General features: G+C 61.3%; 1 protein-coding gene across 6 annotated transcripts in view; it reads right to left on the bottom strand.

Annotated features, from left to right (window-relative positions):
• TP73 (tumor protein p73) overlaps nt 1-22,016 on the bottom strand; it is a 59,228-nt gene extending 37,212 nt beyond the window's left edge. For 2 of the 6 annotated variants that reach the window (XM_021095216.1, XM_021095217.1), the window contains exons 1-3: nt 9,216-9,338; nt 2,800-2,897; nt 2,335-2,455 (exon numbers count right to left, since the gene is read on the bottom strand). In XM_021095216.1, coding sequence (XP_020950875.1) covers nt 2,335-2,455; nt 2,800-2,867 — 189 coding nt within the window. In that variant the 5' untranslated portion in view covers nt 2,868-2,897; nt 9,216-9,338. Of the gene's footprint in view, nt 1-2,334; nt 2,456-2,799; nt 2,898-8,482; nt 8,808-9,215; nt 9,340-13,947; nt 14,112-21,923 lie in introns of those variants that run through there. The other 4 variants (XM_021095218.1, XM_021095219.1, XM_021095215.1 and 1 more) reach the window with 4 other exon arrangements.

Genomic DNA, 22,233 nt, shown 5'->3' with positions numbered 1-22,233 from the left:
CTTGTCACAGCAGCCAGCAGGGGCCAGGGGTCCCTCCCTCCTCTTGAGCTCACGGGAGGCCATGGACCCACAGGCCTCCCCCCATCTCCTCTTGCGGGAGGTGGGGGCGCTGTTTCACAGCTCCTCCAGTGTGGCGGGGACGGCCAGAACCGAAAGATACCACCCGGACCAAAAGCTCCACCAAATGGACCCCCGGCCTCACCATCACACTTAGGGTGTGTCACACGCTGCTGCAGCCACCACCCTCGCCCTTGAAGCCCTGGATGATCTATAGCCTGTCACTGGTCCATTTTACAGACAGAGAAACTGAGGCCCAGAGGGGGAGATTACTGTCCAAGCAAAGAAGAGGCGGGGCTGGGACTTGAACTCTGAGGCGCCCCCCATCTCAGCCACATGGTGAGGCCAACCCCGGAGCAATGACCTCAGCATTTCATCGTCCTCCCCAAGATCCGGTGCTCAGGGACTCCCCCAAGGCCAAAGGGACAACTGTTTCCACTGGGGCCCGTCTCCATTACCCGGCTTCCTCAGCTGCCTGGCGTGGCAAGAGGGTGGTTGGAGGGTGATGAAGGGGCCTCCCCACAGGGCTTGGGGGGCCTCTGCACAGGTTCTCACCTCAGCTTCTCACGCAAGAACACTGAGGCTCAGAGATATAGGGACTTGAAGCTGGGACAAACTGGCTCATTGCACGAGGACCCACCCACTCTGCCCGTCCCCACCAGCCCCTAAAGCAGCGGCTAAGGGCTTCCCATGGGTCCCCAAGCGTCTGTCTTGTGGCTGGGTGGGGGCGCTGTTCAGGAAGCTGCTCTGTCTTCAGGGCACCCAAAGCGGGGAGACCCACGGCCCTGACCACAATCGGGGCCACCCCAGAGGACCGGCGTTCCCCCACCCAACCCGCCACCAGCTCTCCGCCTGCTGCTGAGGAGCCCCTGAGCTGGGGCTGGGATTCGGGCAGAGGATGCGCCGGCAGCCAGACCCTTGTGGACCCGTGCGTGTGCAGGCCTTCACAGGGACCTGAGTCACGACGGCGGGGCTGGCGGAGGGCGACAACTGCCAACTGTGGCCACTGCTTTCTTGAACCGAGGCCTGGCCTGGGAGCATTTCTGACCTGGCACCAGCCTGGAGAGGGGGTTCCCCCCTGCCCCCGGGCCCCAGGCTTTCCCTGCCTATGTGGGGGACAGAGGCACACAGGAGCCCCCAGCATCACCAGCTAGGGCCCATGGCTGCGTCCTGGCCAGAGGGGCAGGCCCTCTCAGCTGCCAGGCTAGGCTTGAAAACAGCACTGCCCAGTTCAGGTCTGTGGGGCTCCCCGCCTGCACCCTGGGCTCTGTGCCCGCCCCTGGACGCATTGGGCTGAGGTTCCTCTGCAGGTAGCGAGGCAGTGAGCCCTGCAGCCAGCCGCCCACTGTCCGCTGGGCTGGCTGAGGGTGGGGGCCGGGCTACGTGCTGGCCCCCAGACCAGCCGCTGCTCTCACGACGGAAGGCAGGGCTCAGGATGAGGCATTCAAGAGGGGCCTGGCTCCCTGGTCCAGCAGTAGGCATCTGGACATTCAGACCAATGACAGACAGGCATGCTGGACTTTGAGCAGAGAAGGGTCCCTCCCCAGAGGGAGGGGGATGCTGGTGGAGCTTGGTACCTTTCATCATGGGAGAAGATGCTGCCTAAGAACAAAGCCATCGTGGGGAAGGCCAGGCAAGACACAGAGGGACAACTGTTTGAACACCTGGATCCAGCCAATGCTGGTGGAGCTTGGTACCTTTCATCATGGGAGAAGATGCTGCCTAAGAACAAAGCCATCGTGGGGAAGGCCAGGCAAGACACAGAGGGACAACTGTTTGAACACCTGGATCCAGCCATGCCTGAAAGCCTTTCTACACCTGGACTGAAAGTTACACGAGCTGATACATTTTTCCACTTTGCAATTTGCCTTTTTTTTTTTTTTTTTTTGCTATTTCTTTGGGCCGCTTCTGCGGCATATGGAGGTTCCCAAGCTAGGGGTCCAATCGGAGCTGTAGCCCTGGCCTACGCCAGAGCCACAGCAACGCTGGATCCGAGCCGTGTCTACAACCTACACCACAGCTCACGGCAATGCCAGATCCTCAACCCACTGAGCAAGGGCAGGGACCGAACCCGCAACCCCATGGTTCCTAGTCGGATTCATTAACCACTGCGCCACGACGGGAACTCCCACTTTGCAATTTGAAACGTGCTAACAAATCCATAAAGGAAGCCATACTCCTGGGAGCCTGTTTCCTGGATCTGCAGGCTCCCAAGGCAGGTCGGGCTACATTTGCGGCCCCCACCCCAAGTCCTCCGAAGAGGGCAGCCCCACTCACCATGACAGGCGTGGTCATGCCCTGCAGGTGGAAGACATCCATGCTGGCCTCCGCGCCCGCTGCCACCTCCTCATTCCCCCGGCCCGACGGCGGAAGATCAAAATAGGTGCTGTCCGGCTCCCTAGGCAGAGGGGGAAGCAGATGGGGGCAAAGCCGTCAGCACACGGAGCTCGAGGCCAGCCCGCACCTCCTAGGCGGCCTCCCTCTCCTCCCTCCGAAGATTCCTTCAGCCTCCGACCTCCTCACCCCACCAGCTGCTCCAGGGCTGGTGTGAGTGCCAGGCGGGCATGGCCACATGCAGACTCTGTCCCCTGGGCCTCTCCCGGCCCCGACCCTCCTGGAGGGCTGGTCAGAGGAAGGAGCCCAGACTTTGGACTCTGTGCCCCAGGAGAAAGCCCGAGGCAGCAGCCCCCAGCCCCCAGGCCCAGCCCTGCCCCGGGTCCAGCCACTGGGGAAGACACTCACAGGGAGCTCCAGAGGTGCTGGAACGTGGCCCCCTCATCGGTGGTGGTGGGCTGGGCGGACTGGGACATCTTCGCACACCTGGCCGTGGGCAGCTCACTCTGGCAAAACGAAAGAACCACAGTGAGGTCAGAGGGCATCCTCGGGGCGCCTCAGTCACATCCTTGGGGCGCAGGTGGTCGGTGACACCTGGAGGATGCCCTGGGGTGCTGGTGAGGGCTCTCACCCTTCATGCCCCCCCCCCATTGTGGGCTGCTGCAGGGCCCCTCAGGCATAGGACTTAAGTCTCTGCTGTGCCTGGGTCGTAATTACACTTGAACACATGTAGGCCTTGTTAGAATGGGTCTAGCCTGGTGGCGGTGAAGCCAGATCTAGGGGCTCCCGATGCCCCAGCAGCTGGCGACAGCTCAGATCCCGGGTCCCCCAGGAAGGGCACATGCAGGGCCCACCTGAGGCCTGGGTATCAGGCTGGCGGTGTCTGATTGCTGGAGCCCTGGGTGGCCTCTCACCTTAGAGGTGGGACCCTCACCTGCGACCTGGACGCAAAAGCAATGAAAACCTCATGAGGCAGCCACTGAGGCCGAGGCCACGAAGCTGCTGTCACTGGAGGGGGTCAGTGTATGCGTGGACCCTGTTCACAGGAGATGCCCGGGGGCTGGGCTTCCTCGACTCAGGGTCTGCTGGCCTCTGACCCCACCTTGCACCTCCTGAGAACCTCTATGCCCAGATCCCACCAGGAGCAGCCCCTTCCACTCAGGAGGAGGTGACGGTGACCAAGCTGGGCACAGCTGGACCCCTCGTTCTACAGGGCGGGAGGGGCGGGGAAACCAGAGCCCGCCCTGCCCACTGCCCCTACTCAGGCTGAAGCGACATCTCCCTGGGCGGGCCTCTAGGTCCTTGGCAAGGGGCCACGGGAGTCAGCCCGGCCACTGCTTGGCAGTGCCCAAGCAGGCAGGCCTGGACCTGCCCACGGCTGCTAGGGGAGGGAGGGTCAGCCCGCAATCTGTCGCCTGGTCTGTCCCCAGGCGGCAGGCACCAAGAGAGGCCTGAGGCATGCTCCCGCAGCTGCCACGTGCCAGGCCGCCGTGCCTGGAGCAGCGGCACGAGCTGGGAAGGGCCGGGTGGGATAGGCCAGGGTGGGGCAAGAGAGGACGGCCAGGACGAGTAGCCTAGAAAGTGCTGGCCAGAGACCAACTCTCCAGCAGGCTCGGAGAGCAAGCCACCCGCTTTCAGGAGACCCAGGCCCAGAGAGATAAACTGGTCTGCTGAGGTCTCACAGCACAGCCCTAAGTGCAGGAACAACCAAGGGGCTTTCTCAGAGTTGGAAATAACTTAAGTCATGCCTCATTCCCCTCCACCTCAAATGTTCACCACACAATCCACAGGTTTTAACAAGGGGCTGACCAACGGCTCGCTTGCATGCCTCCTGTGCTGGGGAGGTCACTCCTATCCTGGGCCGAGCTGTCTAAACCCAGGTGTGGAGGTGGCCACGCGGTGATGCAGAACGGGGGGAGCTTCGCAGAAAGCAGAACGGGCAGGCTGGCCTGGCTGTGGCGCAGGCCACCACGCCGAAGCCGGGCAGAAACCCACCCTCACCTATTCCCCTGGGCTGCTCTATTTTGGGCGCGTAGAGATGAGTCAGGGTGGCCTCTTGTTGTGGGCAGGGTGTGCCAACATGAGGCTCGACTGGCCCGGCTATTTGGTCCCATCTCCCTCATTTTGCCAGTGGACCATCTGAGCCCAGAGATGGACAGCATCTTGCCTGATGTCACTCAGCCAGTGGAGGGCAAGGTCTCATACCGGCCACGCCACTGACAACAGAGGACAGGCGCTCAACAGACAGGTGAATAAACACAGCATGGCAGGTCCACACGATGGAATAGTACTCCGCCACCCAAACGAAGGGCCCTCACACAGGCTTTGTCACCGGGAACCTCGGAACACCACGCTGAGTGAAAGAGGCCACGTGTCTTGGGAGTCCATTTATAAAATGTCCAGAATAGGTGACCCGCAGAGACGGAAGGCAGACTGGTGGCTGCAGGGGTGGGGCGGGGGACAGGGAGTGGCTTTGGGAACAAGATGGGGTGATGGCTGCATACAGCGGTCAGTGTGCTAAACGCCCTGGAATCCTCAGTTTTATGCCACGTGAATTTCACCTCAATAAAGACTTCTTTTTTTTTTTGCTTTTTAGGGCCGCACTCACAGCGTGAGGACGTTCCCAGGCTAGGGGTCGAATTGGAGCTGCAGCTGTCAGAGCCCACAGATACAGCAACGCAGGATCCGAGCCACATCTGCAACCTACACCACAGCTCACAGCAACACCAGATCCTTAACCCACTGAGCAGGGCCAGGGATCAAACCCACATCCTCTGGATCCTAGTCGGGTTTGCTACCGCTGAGCCACAACAGGAACCCCGGTAAAGAATTTCTTTCAATTTTAGAGGAAGAGCCTAGCAGCACATGCGGGGAGAACAAGCGCCTCAGGCTACGTCCTGAGCACTTCACCTGCCAGCAGCAAGGAAGTTAGTTTCTCCCCACAGCGCAGTCCCGTTCTCAGCAGCTCCTGCCGCCCAGCACTGGGGAGGCACATCAGCTCGGGAATCTGCCCGCCAGGCTGAGGGACAGACCCCCCCTCCCTGCCAAGGGAACGGAACAGCCAGCTGGGAGCAGGGACAGAGAGCCCCCACCCTGGGGGGACACAGCCAGCGACTTCCACCCCACCCCCTGCTTCACCCCAAGAGGCTGGCCTCAGAGGCGCCTGCACACTCAAGCCAGCTCCGGCTCAGGGACAGACCTTCCCCTCGGGGGAAGCAGGAGGGATGGCGGGGGCCTCCCCCAGCCCCAGCCCTCACCCCCAGGAGGGCACGTTCAGCCTCACTGGCAGGAAGGGCTCGTCAGGGTTCACCAAACTCCACTGCATTCAGCCCACCCCGCTGCTTCTGCCCCCAGTGCACCCCAACCTGGGAGTCCAGGCTTTTAGCCAGCACCCAGGGGACTCGGTGACTCTGGGACAGACCCCCTGGGGGAGAACATCACAGGGAGAGCCTGAGGAGGCCCCACTGGCTGCCCACCCGAGGGCGGCGCTGGCCTCTGAGGGCGACATCCACGCAGGTTCTCCAGCAGAGTGGGTCCAGCTGCCTGCCCCGCCACATGCAGGAGGTCCAAGGGACCTGACCCAGGAGCCACGTGGCACCCAGATTTCCAGCTTCCCTGGAAAACCCCGACGAGCTGGCTGTGCTGGATTAGGAGGGATGGCACCGCAGACCTGGTCCCCGCAGGTGTCAGGGAGCGCCCACACGGGCAGGCTCTGGTGCCCGAGGAAGGGGTGCCGCCGAACACCCAGGGCTCCGTGGGTCCAGCCCTCTCGCCCCCGGGGCAGGGACACCTATTCCCTTACCCACTGCAGCATCTCAGCCAAGGTGGCCAAAGGTCGCAGAGGTGACAAATACGAAACAGTTCTGAAACCACTTCCAGTTCACGAAATCCAGGTTCCCCAACGTGCGCCTCCAATTTGGAAATGTGCTCACAGTGAAAAGGATTTAAACGAGGGAAATCATTTTAAAAAGCACATGTCAGTTTGGAACGAAGAAGCAGAGAGGCCCTGCCATCCAGCCCAGGGAACTTGGTCCCGCCTCTCGGGGTAGAACACGACGATGGAAGATGGGGTGGGAAACAGAACGGACATGCACGTGTGACTGGGTCGCTGCGCTGTACGGCAGAAACTGACTCAGTACTGTTAATCAACTCCAATAAAAATTATTTCAAAGAGAAAAGTACAGCAGTTCCCCTTGCAGCGCAGCGGAAACAAATCTGGCTAGGAACCAGGAGGTTGTGGGTTCGATCCCTGGCCTCGCTCAGTGGGTGAAGGATCCGGCATTGCCATGAGCTGCAGTGTAGGTCGCAGAGGCGGCTCGGATCGTGCGTTGCTACGGCTCTGGTGTCGGCCGGCAGCTGTAGCTCCAATCGGACCCCTAGCCTGGGACCCTCCATATGCCGCGGATGTGGCCCTAAAAAGCCAAAAAAGAAAGAAAGAAAGAAAAGCACGTGTGTGGGGGAGGAAATGGACCTCTGGGGCCCCCCTGGGAGCCCCTCGAGGTGGCTGTGATGACGCCGCTGTGAAAAGCAATGCTGCAGGGGTGGCGGGAGAGGGACCAGCTCTGCTTTTCCCAGATCAAGTTGCTCTGGGAAGAAAACGCACCCTGTCCCGTTGCCCTGGACCCGGCAGTCGGTCTTTGGGAAAGACGAGGGCGTGAGAAGGCGGGGTGGGGGCTGGACTCGGGGGGCAGCCCCACGAGAGCAGCATGCCGCCCGTTCTCAAGGCAGCTGGGCCACTGCTCAGGCACCTCCGACCTGCCCCAGCTGCCTGTGGGCTGAGGCCGCTGAAACCGCTTCACCTCAAGAAATTTCCAGGCAATCTCTGTGACGTCCGAGGGGCGGGGTGGGTGTGCGTGGCCTCGCTTGAGTGGAGACACAGCCCCATACCCCACTGACTTCTCGAGGCGACAAGGGGCTTCCTGAGGGCTCTGAGGGCCACCCGGGGAAGGGGAAACTGCTCAGCATCCTAAGTGCACCCCAGCCCCCAGCAGAGAAGGTTCTAGCCCAGAGGTCCAGTGCCACAGGCAGAGGCGGGGCCAGCTGCTGCCAGGGTCCCAGGCTCTCACATGCCCTGGGGGGCAGTGGCCGCCACCCCAGGGCAGATGCCCAGAGGCTCAGGAAAGTTGCCCCCAGCTACCAAGGCCCCTGGTCAGCTGAAGGCCTTGCTCCCCATGGAGCCCCTCTGGACGAGGCTGGTGGGCCTGGAGGCCTGACAGGCTGAGCGCTCCCTTCAAGGAGGGCTCGACCTCTGACCTAGTCCTCCCCAATGCCAGCAAGTCGCACAGCCTCCCCTGGCTCCCCACCCTGTTCCCACAGTCCCCTCGCTGCTCCCTGCCCTGTCCCTGTGCGACCCATCCTCACGGGGGGGCTGCTTCCATGCTCAGCCTTGGTCCACTCCCCACCCTGCCCGCATCCTGCCACTGTCCCCCGTGACTCTGCTCAGGATGCCCCCGACTCTGCCCTCACCTGGAAGGTGCCAGAGCAAGACCCCTTGGACTGCGTGGTCCCACTGGCTGCATTGGCCCGGCAGGACTTCGGCTCTGCCCACCCTGCCCAGGGCCCTAGAACCACTGCATGTAAACTGGGGCCCCTATGAACCCCCAAGAGGAAACCCCATCCACAGAGACAGCCCTGCCCCCAGAAGGGTCCTGGTCGAGAGGGTGGACATTTGGCCTGAGCACAGGGAGGGACCACCGAGGGCACAGACCCTGCCCCCACGGCCATCTGGCCACCAGCCTTTGAGGAGGGGGCCCGGCTTCAATGAGGTTAGTGGGGAAAGACCCAAAGACCCCCCCCTCTGCCTTCCACCCCAGAACAATCCATCTGGATCTGCAGGTGATTCCAGCTGCTCCCCGCTGGTTATTTCAGCAAACGGACAGGTTGAGATCTTCGGGAAGGTAAACCTACGCCATCGCCGAGGGACCCCGAGGGCCTGCCCAGGCCCCTTCCAATACCCTGGGCCTTGTCACCAGGAGGCTGCAGGACGTCCCAGCGCCTGAGGGACCCCGCGGGCCTGCCCAGGCCCCTTCCAATACCCTGAGCCTTGTCTCCAGGAGGCTGCAGGACGCCCCGGCGCCCAGAAGTCCCCTACCTGGGCGGAGGGGTCAGACGGCCATCACACAGGGACACAGGAAACAGGCGGCCCTACTGCAAAATGGCGCTGTCCCCAGGCGGCGAAATGGCGCTGTCCCCGGAAGGACGGCGGCCAGGCCGAATTCCAGCAGGACACTCGGCACCCAGCCTCCAAAGCCCTCGGAGCTGGGGGGTCTCGGTGGCCCCAGCCACCCCCCGGAATGGACTGCCCTGGCCCGATGGGGTTGGGCCGGGGCAGGGGTCCCTCCTGCAGTGACGGCCAGAAGTACTGTCCCTCTCAGGACACAAGGGCAGCGGCCATCTCCCCCCACCCCTCCCGCCTGCGCCCGGCCACGTGGCCACAGGAGCCTGGGCAGCCTCCGTCCCTGCTGGGCCAGTGGGGGCGGGGTGGGGAGAGGACCCTGGGCCAGACCCGGCCAGGACGGCCCCCGGACCCCCGGCGGAAAGGCCGGGGTGGGTGGGGGGGGGAGGGCACGGCCGAGGCCTCCGTCACCCTGGGGTGGCTTCCCGCTTCCTCTGCCACACTGCGGGGGCGACCCGCGCTGATGATGAGACAAATTTAGCCTCCCCACCCTGGGCCAGGGTGCACTTGTGGAAACAGCTGGAGGTGCCCGACTAAGCCGACCTCTCTCCCTCCTGGCCTGGGCCCCCGGGAGGGCGGGGAGGCAGAGCCTGGGAGCGGCCCCAGGAATCGCCCAGCCCCGCCACCTCGCCCCCCGCCAGCCTCTTACCGGCCACCAGCCTCGGTCCCGACCCGCAGCCAGACCCGGGGCAAGGTCAGCCTCCCTGTGGCACCCGGGCCCGCAGGGAGCCCCGCGGGTTGCCCGGCAGTTTCTGTTTGAATCTAACGGTTGGCTTAGCACCCACGTGAGGCAGGGAGCTGGGTGGCGGCCCTCTGACCACGTGGGCCTTACGCACTTCGGGGAGGAAACGGCTGACGGAATCCTCCAGAGCTGCCGGGCTCCCCACGCAGCCAGCCTTGGCTGGGGCAGGCCTTTGGCAGAGCTGAGAGGTGGGCACCCAGCAGCTCCGGGCCCCCCGCCCCGCGGGACACGGCTGCCCCAGGCCGGCTCCCTGCTGGAGGAACTCACTCTTGCAGCCAAACAAAACAAACGACAACGCATGGCCGAGCCGTGGGACACCCCTGCAGGACGGTGCAAGGAGTCCAGCCCAGACGCTGGCCCACCCCTGCATCCTTGCCCTTGACCCTGCCCTCCCGCTGCCTCTCCACGAGGGCCCCACCCACCCGGCGCCCCCGCCTCCTGCCGGGGAGTCTCCCGTCCACCGTTGCACATCAAGGTCCTACCCACGTCCGGGGCCCAGGCTGCACCCTGCTGACCTGCCCGTGGTTCTCCTCCCATCCCGGCCTCCGTCCCGAGCGTGTGCAGGTCAGACCTAGACACACGGTTCCTGTGCCTCGGTTTTCTGCTCTGCAGCCCGGTACGGCCCGGCACACTCCCAGCTCCCTCTCGCCCGTCTCCACCCTGTCCACACAGCCCACCTCTGCCCCTCTGCACCCATGTGACCCTGGAGGTGTCTTGCCCACTCTGAGCTTGCCTCTCATGACGCACGGATAAAGCAACATCACGCAGCGGGGCGCTGAGACAGGCAGTCCTGGAGCTCGAGATACAGTACACCTGGGGCCACTGAGGACCGGGGTGGCAGCAGGAGAGCAAAGCCAGCTGTGGCCCCCTGGGGCAGCAGAGCGCCGAGGCCAGGTCTGGTGGCTGCTCTGTCCCTGGTTCATTTGCAGAGGCCGCCCCCTCAGTGGCCTCTCCAACAATGAGGCGCCTGCAGAAGACCGAGGGGATTGAGCAGCCCATGGCAGCAGAGACTCCCAGGGAGCAGCCACCCGCTGGAGGCAAAATGACTGATTCCTGCTTGGGCTTCAAAGGCTGGACACCAGGAGCGGGGAGAAGCCTCGGCCCCCAGCCCACCCCCCCCCCAGTCTGGAGGAAGGGGAGCCGGGTGGTCAGAGGCACAGGGGACCAGATGGGGGGTAAACTTTCTCTCAGAAGGACCACAGTGTGGACGGCAGAGAGGGTGATGCTGGTGGGGGGGGCCCTGGGTCTAAGAAGGGGGCAGTGCAGGGACAGGTCAAGGGTGTCTGGCGTGGCGCCCCTGAACTTGGAGATGTGAGAGAGCCCTGAGCCCATCTGCACCACCACGGGAAGCTTCCAGGGCAGCACCCAGCCAGCTGCTGGGAGGGGGGTGCCGGCCAAGGGAGTGGGGACAGAAGTGAGGTCGTCCTGGGGGAGGTGTGGACCAGCACGGGGGTGGGTAGGGGACCCAGGGGACGGGGCGGCCGCAGGATGGGAGCCTCATGAGGCTGGAAATGAAGGGACACTTGAGAACAGCGCAGGTGTGACTGAGCTTTCAGCCCTGACCCATTCCAAGGGTGGGCTGAGGGTGGTAGGGAGCGGGCCAGAGGAGTGGACGGCGGCCTGGACCACTCCGCCCCTGCCCATCTCCAAACCCACCTCCACAGGGATCCGAATCCGGCCCTCCCACCCACGGGGCCACCCCAGGCCTGGACCCCCTCAGCCTCCCCACCTCCCTGTAAGCACAACAGCCTCTGAGCCAGACTCCCTGCCACCGATGTCCCAACAGTGGGCGTGGAGGTGGGGGTCATGCGCCCCACCCTCTGGACCCTCGAGGCTCTGACAAACCAGGAGTCTCCCCCCACCGACCCCCCGCAAGCCCCCGGGACCTGCCCACCCCTCCCCCACCACATCTCCTGCTTCTCCACTGGCTTGCGGTCCTCTTGCCACGCTGGCCCTCCAGCTGACCGCACCGACACACGGACCACCCCGGCTGGCTCCTGCATGGCCCAATTTAATCCTGGGCCCCTCCCTGACTCCTCTTTTGCGCGTTGTCTCATCACCTGCAGAGTGAATGGCGTCAAAACCCATCGCAGAAGAGACCCCGGGAAGCCCTCAGCAGCCCTGGACAGACACCCCTGCTTCCTGGCATCTCGCTCCACTAAACAGGGTCCCCAGGGGCGGGTCCCCAGGGCCCTGCTGCATCCCCAGGGCCCAAAAGTGCCTGGCACAATGCAGGTGGCAGTCAATACCCATGTAAGCAGGTGACTGGCAGGGATGCATCTGGGGGCAAACGGCCACCTTTGCTGGAGGAGCCCCTGCCTCGGGGACCACCCGGGAGGGGACCAGAGGACAGCTGCACAGCCTCACTGACCAGACACCCTGCCCCTTCCATCTGTCTCCTCCAACCCTCCATTCCCAGGGTCCCACCCTTACAGGCCAGGGTGCCAGGCTATCCTCCAGAATCTTCTCTCCCCCAGACAAGCATCTGCGCTCCTTCGACCACACCCTGCATGGCTATTCCCACAGCATCATCCCCACCTGGTCGCCCTCCTCTGGCCTCCTCCACGTTCCTGGAAGGGAACCCACTCAGTCATGTCCCAACCCCGTGCAGACCCCGTGCCTCCCCGTCTGGGCTCCTCGCTCTGAGCTCAGGGGGCACTGGTTTCCCAAACTCTCATACCCCCCACTCAGCACCCCACCTCCCGCCATCCTCGGAGGCCCTGATTTTCCTCCAGGGCAGCCTCTGCCACGGAACCACGTCCCTTTCTGGCTCTGATGTCAGCTGATGTTTGATGTGACTTTATCCACATGGCTATGATGGTGGTCCCTCCACCCCTCTCTCCCTCCAGGAGCAGCGGCCAGCGTTCCAGGGGCCTCGGCCCCTGCCTCCCCCTGTCCCCGCGCCTCCAGGGGCCCCACCCTACCTCCAGCCTGGGGGCTATCTTTTGACGCCCAACATCTGCGGTGTCCTCACTCTGCCCACCCCAGCCTGGGACCCGCCATATTTCCGAGGGACCCTCAAGGAAGGCACTAGGCACCCTCAATTCCACCGTCTCACAGAAGCACAGAGAGAGTCGACCACTTGCCCAAGGCCACACAGCTCAGAAGAGCCAAGGCGGGTTTGTGCCTAACTCTGGTTAGGATCCCTGCCCATTCAACAGCCCCGCCCTCCAGGGGACCCCTCTCCTGGGGGACAGACAAGAGAACAAGGCTCCCCCATGTGAAGGGCCTCCTGAAAGGGTGTGGACAGGCCCAAGGTCAGGCCAGTTCTAGGTCTGATGAGCTGAGGGGAGGAGGGGAAGAGGGGCCGGAGGGTGGAGCTCAGCCAAGGACAGGTGCCCACGGCCCTTCAGGTAGGGGAGGCAGGAGGAGCAGCGTGGGCTGGAGAGGGGACGGGGTGTCCTGGCCACAGGAAGGCTCTGGGTCTTGGGGACTGAGAAGGGGGTTCGGCCAGAGGGAGGCAGTTGGCTGTGGGTGAGGGCGGGCACCCAGGGGGTACAGCCTGGGCTGCTGAACCCAGGGGCTGGTGTCAGCGAGGAGGCCGTGGATGGGTCCAGGTGAGGGGGGTATGGGCCATGGGGATGCAGGAGGGGACACGAAGGGGTGAGGACACGTGTCCTGCCCCGGGGGCCCCCTCCCACCCAGTCCACATGGGGCTAAACGCACTTTTGATTTCAGCCCCTCTGCCGGCTCAGACTCGGCACCTTCTGCCATCTGCCAGCCGTGGGCACATTCAGGCCCTCTGTTTTCTCATCTGCAGAATGGGGTTGATCTGCACAAAAGCATCCAGCAGGACTCCCGGGGAGCCTCAAGGTGCAGATGCAGCTCCTATCTGACCCGCGGGGCCGTCTATACATCCGCCCTTGGCCGGCTCCTGTCAGACTCACCCCCACTGGATGCCGGCTCCAGGCTGCTTCCCCACAGTGCGCACAGGCTGGAGGGCAGCCACAGAGGCCCTCACCCGGTGGGCGCCATCGACGGGGACGGGCACTTGAGGACACACGCGCACACAGAGGCACATGTGTACACACACCTGCACGTGAACACCTGCCCTCAGGACAGGGACTCCCCCGCGCCCCTCTCCTCGAATGCTCTGGAGGCGGGTGGCCCAGGGACTGCAGAGGCAGGCAGGCACCCCAGGGAGTCCACGCCTACTGCCCAGGTCTTAGTCATGCCTGGAGGCAGCCAGGCGAGGGCCTGGGCGGCAAGGACGGGCTCTGGGGCCTCCTGGGGGTGAGGGAGGCAGGGAAAGCCAGTTCTGGGCTGGCCCCCTGGGGCTGAGGAGTGGTGGCCCCTGGGGAATCCTGGCTGAGCTCAGGGCAGGGCCTCCTTGGCAGGAAGTGGAGAGAGTTTTCGGCGGGTCCAAGTGGGGAGACGGTGACATCAGAATGGTTTCTGTCCCCATCCTGTCTGTCCCCGCTTGGGGGCCATGCAAATTGCCCCTGCCCAAGCAGATGGCAGTGCCACCCAGCAGCAGCTTTTCCAGCTGGCCCATCAGGGGAGCCACGGGCATGGCCTCTCTGCCACCCCTGCCCCCGGGGCACCCCATTCAAAAGCGCCAGGTGAGAGCCAGTGGGCACGGGCCTCTGGAGCCCCAACCAGCACCTGAAAGAAGAAGGCCAGATGGAACCGAGCCTACCTTGGCGGAGCCTGGCCCCCGAGGGTCCGTGGAGAGGGGAGACAGCCAGGAGGCCTTTGCTGGCTCGTGGCTGGGCAGGCAGGAGGTGGTGGCAGCGTCCCTGTCGCCTAGGCGATGACATTGGAGCGGTGGAAGCAGCGTGGCGGCCCGGAGCCTCAGGGCAGACGGGGCGGAGCATGGCCAGGGGCCCTGGGGCTAGCCAGCCCTGCTTGGGACGTCATGCCCTCTGTACAGTGACCCACCGGCAACAGCCCCACAGTGGGAAGCAGAGCTGGAGGCGGGGCAGCCACTGTCTCCATCTGCGTTTGCACATTTTCCTTCTACTTTTTTTTTTTTGTCTTTCTGCCTTTTCTAGGGGTGCTCCCGCGGCCTATGGAGGTTCCCAGGCTATGGGTCGAATGGGAGCTGTAGCCGCCAGCCTACACCACAGCAACGCCAGATCTGAGCCAAGTCTGCAACCTACACCACAGCTCAAGGCAACGCTGGATCCTTAACCCACTGAGAGAGGCCAGGAATAGAACTCGCAACCTCATGGTTCCTAGTCGGATTCATTGACCACTGCGCCACGACGGGAACTCACCTTCAACCCTTCTTGGTTGACATTTCCAAACACACTCAGAAGAAGCGAGAAAGGCACCGTGGACCCAACGGCTGTGCCCCCCACCCCACCCCCCGCACCTCAGCATCTGTCATCTTTCAATCGAAGCCACTTCTGCAAATGATATCAGTTCACCTGTAATATGTCAGTGGGGGCTTCTAACAGCTTGGATGCCATCTTTTGCGGTATCAGATCCAGCCCTGAAATTGTTCCCATCCAGCTCTTTTTGTCCTGCACACACACGCACACACACACACACAATACACATACACACCCACACCCCACACACAGGAAATTCAGAGCATTCAACGTAATACACAGCCACAATACTACAGCCTAAATTTCCAACTGATTTTTAACAGCTGGGCAGAAGGACTCTGAAGAGGACACAGATTTGGGAGACCAACTGTGTCCCCACAGACTGTCCCTCCCTGCCTGCTGTAGGCAGCAGCACAGAAAGCTCAGCGCAGCCCCAAGTGGACACGGCGAGAGGGGCACTGTGGGTGGGATTAAGCACCTGGAGAGGAGCCCTTGGGTGGCAGAGGTCAGGGAGGAGGGAAGGTGCTGGGCTGTGACTTTGCAGGGGGAGGATGGGGCCAGAAGCCAAGGAATGTGGGTGCCTCTAGAAGCCAGAAAAGGCAAGAAACAGATTCTCCCCTGGAGCCTCTGAAGGAACCAGCCCTGCCAGCCCCCGGACGTCCGTCCAGTGAGACCGAGTTGAGCCATCTCCGTCACAACTGCAGGAAAACAAATCCATGCTGTGCGAGGCCACCGAACTTGAAGCTGATACACTTTCACATGACACACGTTTGGGAAACAGCATTTGCAGTGATTACCCCATTCCTAGGGTCCCTAGAACCGGAATTCGTGCCACACTAAGCCTGAGGAAGTGTAAGGTGCTTTGCAGAACAGCAGTCCCAAGGCGTTCCCGCTGCACTGCACTGGGTTAAGACGACAACTGTGGCACCTCAGGTCACTGCAGAGGTGCAGGTTGGATCCCCTGCCTGGTGCGGCGGGTTAAAGGATCCGGTGTTGCTGCAGCAGTGGCACAGGTCACAGCTGTGGCTCGGATTCGACCCCTGGCCTGTGAACTTGCATTCGCCACGGGTGCAGCCATTAAAAAAAGTAAAGAACAGAAGCCGGGAAAGGTGGTGACTACAGATACTGCCGACACCAGAGCCAAAAGCCTCACCCTTCAGGGATGGCACACACACGTGTGCACACACACACACACACACATAAGCACACACGCGTGCGCACGTACATGCACACACATGTGCAGGTGTGAAGCGTCATGACCACACAGCGGGAATGAGTGAGCAGGCAGGTGTTTTTTGGTCCTGGACTCTTCCTATTATTCTAGTCCTTTCGAAAATCACACAGACCAGACGAAGCCTTCCTGGAACCACCCTGACCTCAATCTTCTCATTGTCTATTTTGCTATTTTTATCAGAATTCATTATTTTCACATTCATCCAATTAGCGTCCTGTTTACCAATACCTCGTTTTTTAATTTGCAGCTTCATCCTAAAACCTCGGCAGGACGTTCACAACCCGAGTTCTCCTCCCTCATTACTGCCAAGTAATTAGTCAACGAGAGTCCCTGATCAGAAGCTAAGAGGCCGGGAGCGAGTTGGAGCTTGCCTGACTCCGAGAGAGGAAAAAAAAAAAAAAAAAAAAAAAGACGGCGTCTCTCCTAATTGCAGGGGTTTTGTGGGTTGTCACTGGGGAGGGGGAAGCAGAGGATTGTAGCGTGAAAGGAGAGGGCTCTTTAATCCCGGGGGGCTTTGCAGATCCCAGCTTAGCAAACACTGAGGGTGGCTCCTTAATCTGCATGCTAATGACCAGGGCCCTCCCTCTGTGGGCGGGGGGGGGGGGGGGGGGCCCGAGATGTTAAATTTGCATGGCACACACTGCAAAAAAGGAGACCCCAAGTGCCCGGCAGGCAGCCGGGTGCAAAGAGGGCGGTTTGACTTGTGCATTCAATTGCATCCTGCCTGGACAGCAGGGCCTCTAAAACGGGGGACGCAGCGTTCCCTCTCGCAGCCCCGTCGGCTCTGCAGAGGCGAGGTGCCTCTCTGTGGCATGTCAAATCACCTGCTCTGACATCAGTTCTTGGGAGGGCAGGACCCACACTGGGCCCCGGGCTGCTCTCCTGGTCCCCACGCTGGCCACAGCCCCCCACCCCCACGGCAGCCCGGCTGGAGTGGGCAGCACTCAGGAGGAGCCTCTTTCTGGCAGGCGGGCACCGCTGTGAGAGCCCGGAACCCGCCCAGAAGAACCCCGGGACTTTCTTACGTGTCTCGGCCCAAAGGAGAAACAGCCCAGGAAGCGACCTCTGAAATCACAGGGCATCAGGCAGGAAGGCATCCTTCTTCCCTGCCCCCTCTGAAGGACTTAGTGCCACCCAGGCATCCTTGTCCGCAGGAGAAGCCACCTGCCCAATCAGCCGAACCCACCCCCCCATTGCCCACCCCTCAGGGCCTGAGCCTCGAAGCAGCAGGCGAGCAATTAGAGCCACCCCCTCCACCCAGGGCCTCAGGGGGTGACTTGCCACCTGGCACCGGGTGGGGACACACCAGGGACAGGTCCTTCCCACGTGCAGCCACCCTGAGCAGGACCACAAAGGAGACACCCAGCCCAGTCCCGCACCCAGGCCCCTGCACCCTGGCTGGCAGGAGGCGGACTGGGCAGTGCCCGGGGGTTGGGGTGGGAATCCTGGACCAACCTTCCCTGGGGCCCCCTGCATCTCCCCATCCCGCCACCCGGGGTTCTCATGTTTATGCCCATGGGCCACTCAGTGGGAGCTCACAGGGGAACCCCAGCTTGGACTCCTACAAGGAGGAGGCAGATGGGTGCCCCTGCCCATGGATGAAGAGCCTGGGGACTCCGTCCAAGGCTTTGGAAGGGCCAGGCCTGCTCCGCACTACTCGCCCAGAGCCCTGCCAGCTGTGCCCTCTGTGCCCCGCCCCGGTGCTGGGCATGGGCCGCCAGTCCCAACCTGGATGACTTGGTCTGAGCTTTCTGGCTGCAGTGCCCATCGGTGGGGTGGGGCGGGGGATAAACGTGTACATTGGGGGTGCAGGTAGGAATGTCCCTACTGCCACAGTTCTACCTCAGCCTTGGACCCAGAACACCATGGGAGAACAGAAGAGGTGGGCAGGGCTGCAGCAGGTTCTGAGCCAGTGCCCCCTGCCCTCCAGCTCCCAGGTCCATCTTGGGGGCTCGCTCTCTGGGAGCCTAATTCCAGCACCAAGGCCCACAGAGGTGCCGGCCACTGGCCCTCTAGAGTGCCCCAAATGTCCACTCCACAGGCCTAAGACCTGCCTTCAGTGTTCCCATCTCCTTTCAAGGACCCTGGCAGATCCCTGCCCCTGTCTGGTTCCCTCTGAGGTCCCTCCCACTCACCTCCCACCCAGGCTGATTCCCCACCCCACCCCCACCTCTAGGCACCTGAGTGGCTCTGTCCAGTGTGTCTGCTCTCTCTCCCAGCTCTGTGGGCCCAAGCACAACTGGGAAGATGGGGTGCTGGGGCTTGAATGGGTGGTCTGTTTTCCAGGACACCGGGGCTGTGAATGGGTGGGCAGGGGTCGGGGTTGGCAAGAGCTGGTGAGTGGCGGAGCGGCCCCCTCCACCCTTGGCCTTGGGGAGGGGGAGAGGCTGCCTCTTGTTCTTTCATAAAGAAGGAATGGCTTAGAACGAGTTTCTGCACATTCGTGCCACGGCCTCTCCCCCCTCCGCCGCGGGGCAGTCCCAGGCCACTTCTTGGAAGATTATTTCAAATGCATACAGTAAAATACCCAAGATTACAAAGGAAACCAATGACACCAAATTACAGTTATTCTAGCAGGTTGAACAGCACCCCATCCCCCAAAAGATATATCTACCCCAAGCCTTAGCATGTGAATTTATCTGGAATTAGGGCCTTTCAGATGTGTACAATAAAGATCTCAAGATGGTCACCCTGGATTAGAGTGGGCCCTAAATTCAGTAAGTGTCCTTAAAGAGGCAGAAACCAGAAACGGAGAGACAGGGACACAGTGAGAAGGCTTCGTGAACTCCAAGGCAGGAATTGGGGTGACGGGTCTACAAGCCCAGGACTCCGAGGGGGAATCGGACAGATTCCCCCTCGGAGCCTCCCATGGGAAGCAGCCTTGCTCACATCTGGATTTCGGGCTTCTGGCCTCCAGATCCCCTCTTTCACGGAGGTCCGTTCAGCCAGCCCAGGGCGGAACACAGGTCTGTATTGTAAGGGCTGACTGTACTAGAAAGAGAAGTCCTGATACGATGAGGCTGATGGCTCATTTCAATCCAGCGATAAGCACAAACGAAATTTTGAGGTTTCTGCAGGAACAATCACAATGAAAGCATCACCGATTCCATTGAAGAGAATTTTCGTTTTCTTTGGGTCTCTCATTTGGGGGAGTATCGCTAGGAAGATAAAGCTCTTTTGAGGAACAAATGTCTTCTCTGCAAAGCAAGATCGGCTGAAAGTGCACTTGAACGCGGCCAGACAGAAAGTTTATGCCCGCTTGTGCACATGCTCAGAGCCACCTTCAACTTTGATGAAAGCTTGTCTCTCTCTTTTTTTTTTTTTTTTTTTTAAGGGCTGCACCCGCGGCACATGGAAGTTCCCGGGCTAGGGGTCGACGTGGAGCTGCAGCTGCCAGCCGACACCACAGCCACAGCAACGCAAGATCTGAGCCATGTCCGCGACCTGCACCACAACTCAAGGTGACGCCAGATCCTTAACTCACTGAGCGTGAGGTCAGGGATGAAACTGTTGTCTTCATGGATACTAATCGGTCGGATTCGTTTCCGTTTCCGCGGTGCCACAACGGAAACGCTGTCTTTAACTTCCACCCCAAAAGGTACAGCTTTTCTTAAACAAATCAATTCTCCTTTGCATAAAACACACAAAGGATTTTCCAGGTGTCCTATGTAATCTACATAAGAAGACAAACTGGGAAGAAAAAAAAAAAAAGAGACATTGTGTGTTTTGGCTACACACAAATGGATGCTGTTAGTTCCAGATGCTTTTCTGTATAGAAATCTGGGCAGGACATGGAAGCACTTTACAGCAATTTACAGGGCTAAATTGTCACGCGGTGTTCTGAGGATAAAAATCCCCGGAGCGTTAAGCTTTGACCATCCAGACAGAAGCTCTGTTACGGTGACAAGGGAGCCAGGAGTCACCTAACAATTCCTTTCAGTTTCTTTTTTTCTTTTTACTATATGACACAAACTCATCAGAAAACGCTGATGAAAAATATTGAAATATTTTGACTCAGGACTCGCAAAGGGGTGCCCAAACTGGAAACTAAAGGCCTGCCCGTCCCTCTTATGTGGGCTGGGTAGAAGAAACGCACGTTTAACGAATGTTTTGGTTTTTTGCAAACACAAACCTCTTGGTGGGTGCAAGGTCTTTTACACAAGTGTCTGGAGGATACAGTCCCCTTGAGCTCGGGCACCCGAAACCATCTCCCAGCTCGATGAACCTGCAGCTTCCTTTTACCCATCAACCAAATGACTTCCCTTTGGGGTTCGGGAATCTCAGGGTGAGTGCGTGCTTGGCGACAGGCGGGACCTCACCTCCGCCAGGTTCTGGTCCCTAAGTCCTCCGTCTGCCATTTCATGCCCCTCTTAGCCATGCCGTCTGCACCTCACTCGAGAATGTGGGCGGGGCATACCCTATCAATAGTGACTCAAGGAGGCATCCTTGTTACGGTATCCCTATGCGGGGGGGGGGGGGGCCGAGTCGTGTCTCTTTGCCAGCCATCCTGTTCCCCCTGGGGACACCTGCTGTCCTCTGGTTCTCTGAACTCTGGAGCAGCATGAACAGCCAGCACTTTGGGGCCCACTTGTGAGAGGCATGCACCATGCTCAGCTCTTTAGATATGCCATCTTGGTTACTCTTCCCCCAACCCTCTGGGCTATTATCACCTTTCCTTACAGATGAGTAAACTGAGGCTCAAAGCGGTTAGGCAACTTGCTCGAGGTCCATGACCAGTAAGAAGAGGTGAAGATGGGATCAGAGCCCCACATTCTGACCTCTACACTGCCACCACTAACCACAGCTCCAGACTGGCCATTCCCATAGGGCGGCCCTGCAGAATTTGGAGGCAGCTACCCTGATACCCAGAACCTTCACCAGGACTGTGAAACGGGGCTGAGCTTCCCATGGCCAGTCCTCTGGCAGCGCCCCCAGGGACACCCTAGCAGTTTCTGGTACGTGACTTTTATTTTTCAAATTGCATGCATAATCCATATATCCACATGTTGCAAATTTTCAAACACTCTATGCTTTTGTTCTTGATACAGTCCTCTTTCAGCTTGTATTAAGTAAATCAAAACGTGGGTGCTGGACTTCTGGGGAGCATTAAAGCGAAACAAATAAACAGCAACAATGAATGTAAACCAAACCAAACCATGAGCCAAGGGCTCCCAAATGTCCAGTGTTTAATAAACAGACCACAGGACACCTGGAGCTCTGGGCAGAAGTGAGCCAGGCACTGTTCCCCAGCCCCTCACGGGTTGGCGGTGGTCGACCTGACACCCATTCATTTATGCGGACACGGGCATGCTTTGTGCAAATCCACTCAGTGCCCGGGCAAAAAGACCAGCTGAGAAAAAAGGTAGTAGCGCCCCCCCCATCCTCCAAAGTCTGAAAGGACGGTGACTGCAGGGCAAGGAGGGGCAGGAGAGAGAAGTTGCCTCTGGCCAGGGGCCGGATTCTGACCCCTCCTTTTCCCAGAGGAAACGCTCAGGAGGCCAGCGGGCACCCCAGCCAACACAGGGCCACTGAGAGATGCCCCTCTGGAAAGAGACTCCTTAGCAACCCACTCCCTGGGGCGAGCCGAGGGGTCATGCCCAGTCGTCCTGGTCCAGGGGAACCAGGGCCCCACTCAGCCCTGGGGGTGGGGCAGCCGTCGCCAGCAGATTCGTGCAGCCTCGTGGGTGCAGCGTGGAGCCGGCGGGGAGGAGCTTTGTCCGCGACAGGCGCCTCTCCCGACCTCCACCTGCACCTGCTCCCCCGACCCGGAGTTCCATTCTCAACCTCCCCTGGAAGCCGGGGTGGACGCGGGAATCCCAGCGAGGCTGCTCCGGGTCCCAAAGGCCACCACACTGCCGGCAGGAGCGCATCCTCCCCCGGGCTGGACTCGGCCGGCCGGCCCCCCGCCCCCACCTCCAGCCGCGTCCCAGGAGCTGGTCGGACTCCGGGAAGACCCTAAGGCCCGCTCCCTCGAGTTCGTGCATGATCTCGTCGACTACCAGCTTCGGCGCCGCAAAGCGCCGTGCCGGCCGCCCTGGGCTCAGGCCCACAAGCAGAGCCCCGCCGCGCCCAGGTCCCCTCGCTCCAGGTCCCCGCGCTGCTTACCTGGTGCCGCCTGAGCTCCGGGAATCCTGGCCCCGGCGCTTCACCGCGGAACCCCTTCGTGGGTGCACGGCGGGCGCGGGCCGTGAAGCGAGTGCGGCTGGGCGGCGGCGGGTGGGGAAGCAGGGCGGGCGCGGGTTATATGGGCGCGGGAGGGGAGGCGCCGCGGGGAGGGGTGGCCGCGGGCGTTAGCGCCTTCCGCGGCGGGCCGGCGGGAAGGCAGCGCGGGCCGCTGAGCCTTGGCGGGAGGAGCGCGGGGCGGCGGGACCGGCTGGGCTCTGCCGGGGCCAAGGTTGCGGCTCAGGGCTCCGCC

The sequence above is a fragment of the Sus scrofa genome, chromosome 6, assembly GCF_000003025.6.
Source record: "Sus scrofa isolate TJ Tabasco breed Duroc chromosome 6, Sscrofa11.1, whole genome shotgun sequence".
NCBI lineage: Eukaryota > Metazoa > Chordata > Mammalia > Artiodactyla > Suidae > Sus > Sus scrofa.
This window is presented reverse-complemented; position numbering and strand designations above follow the sequence as displayed.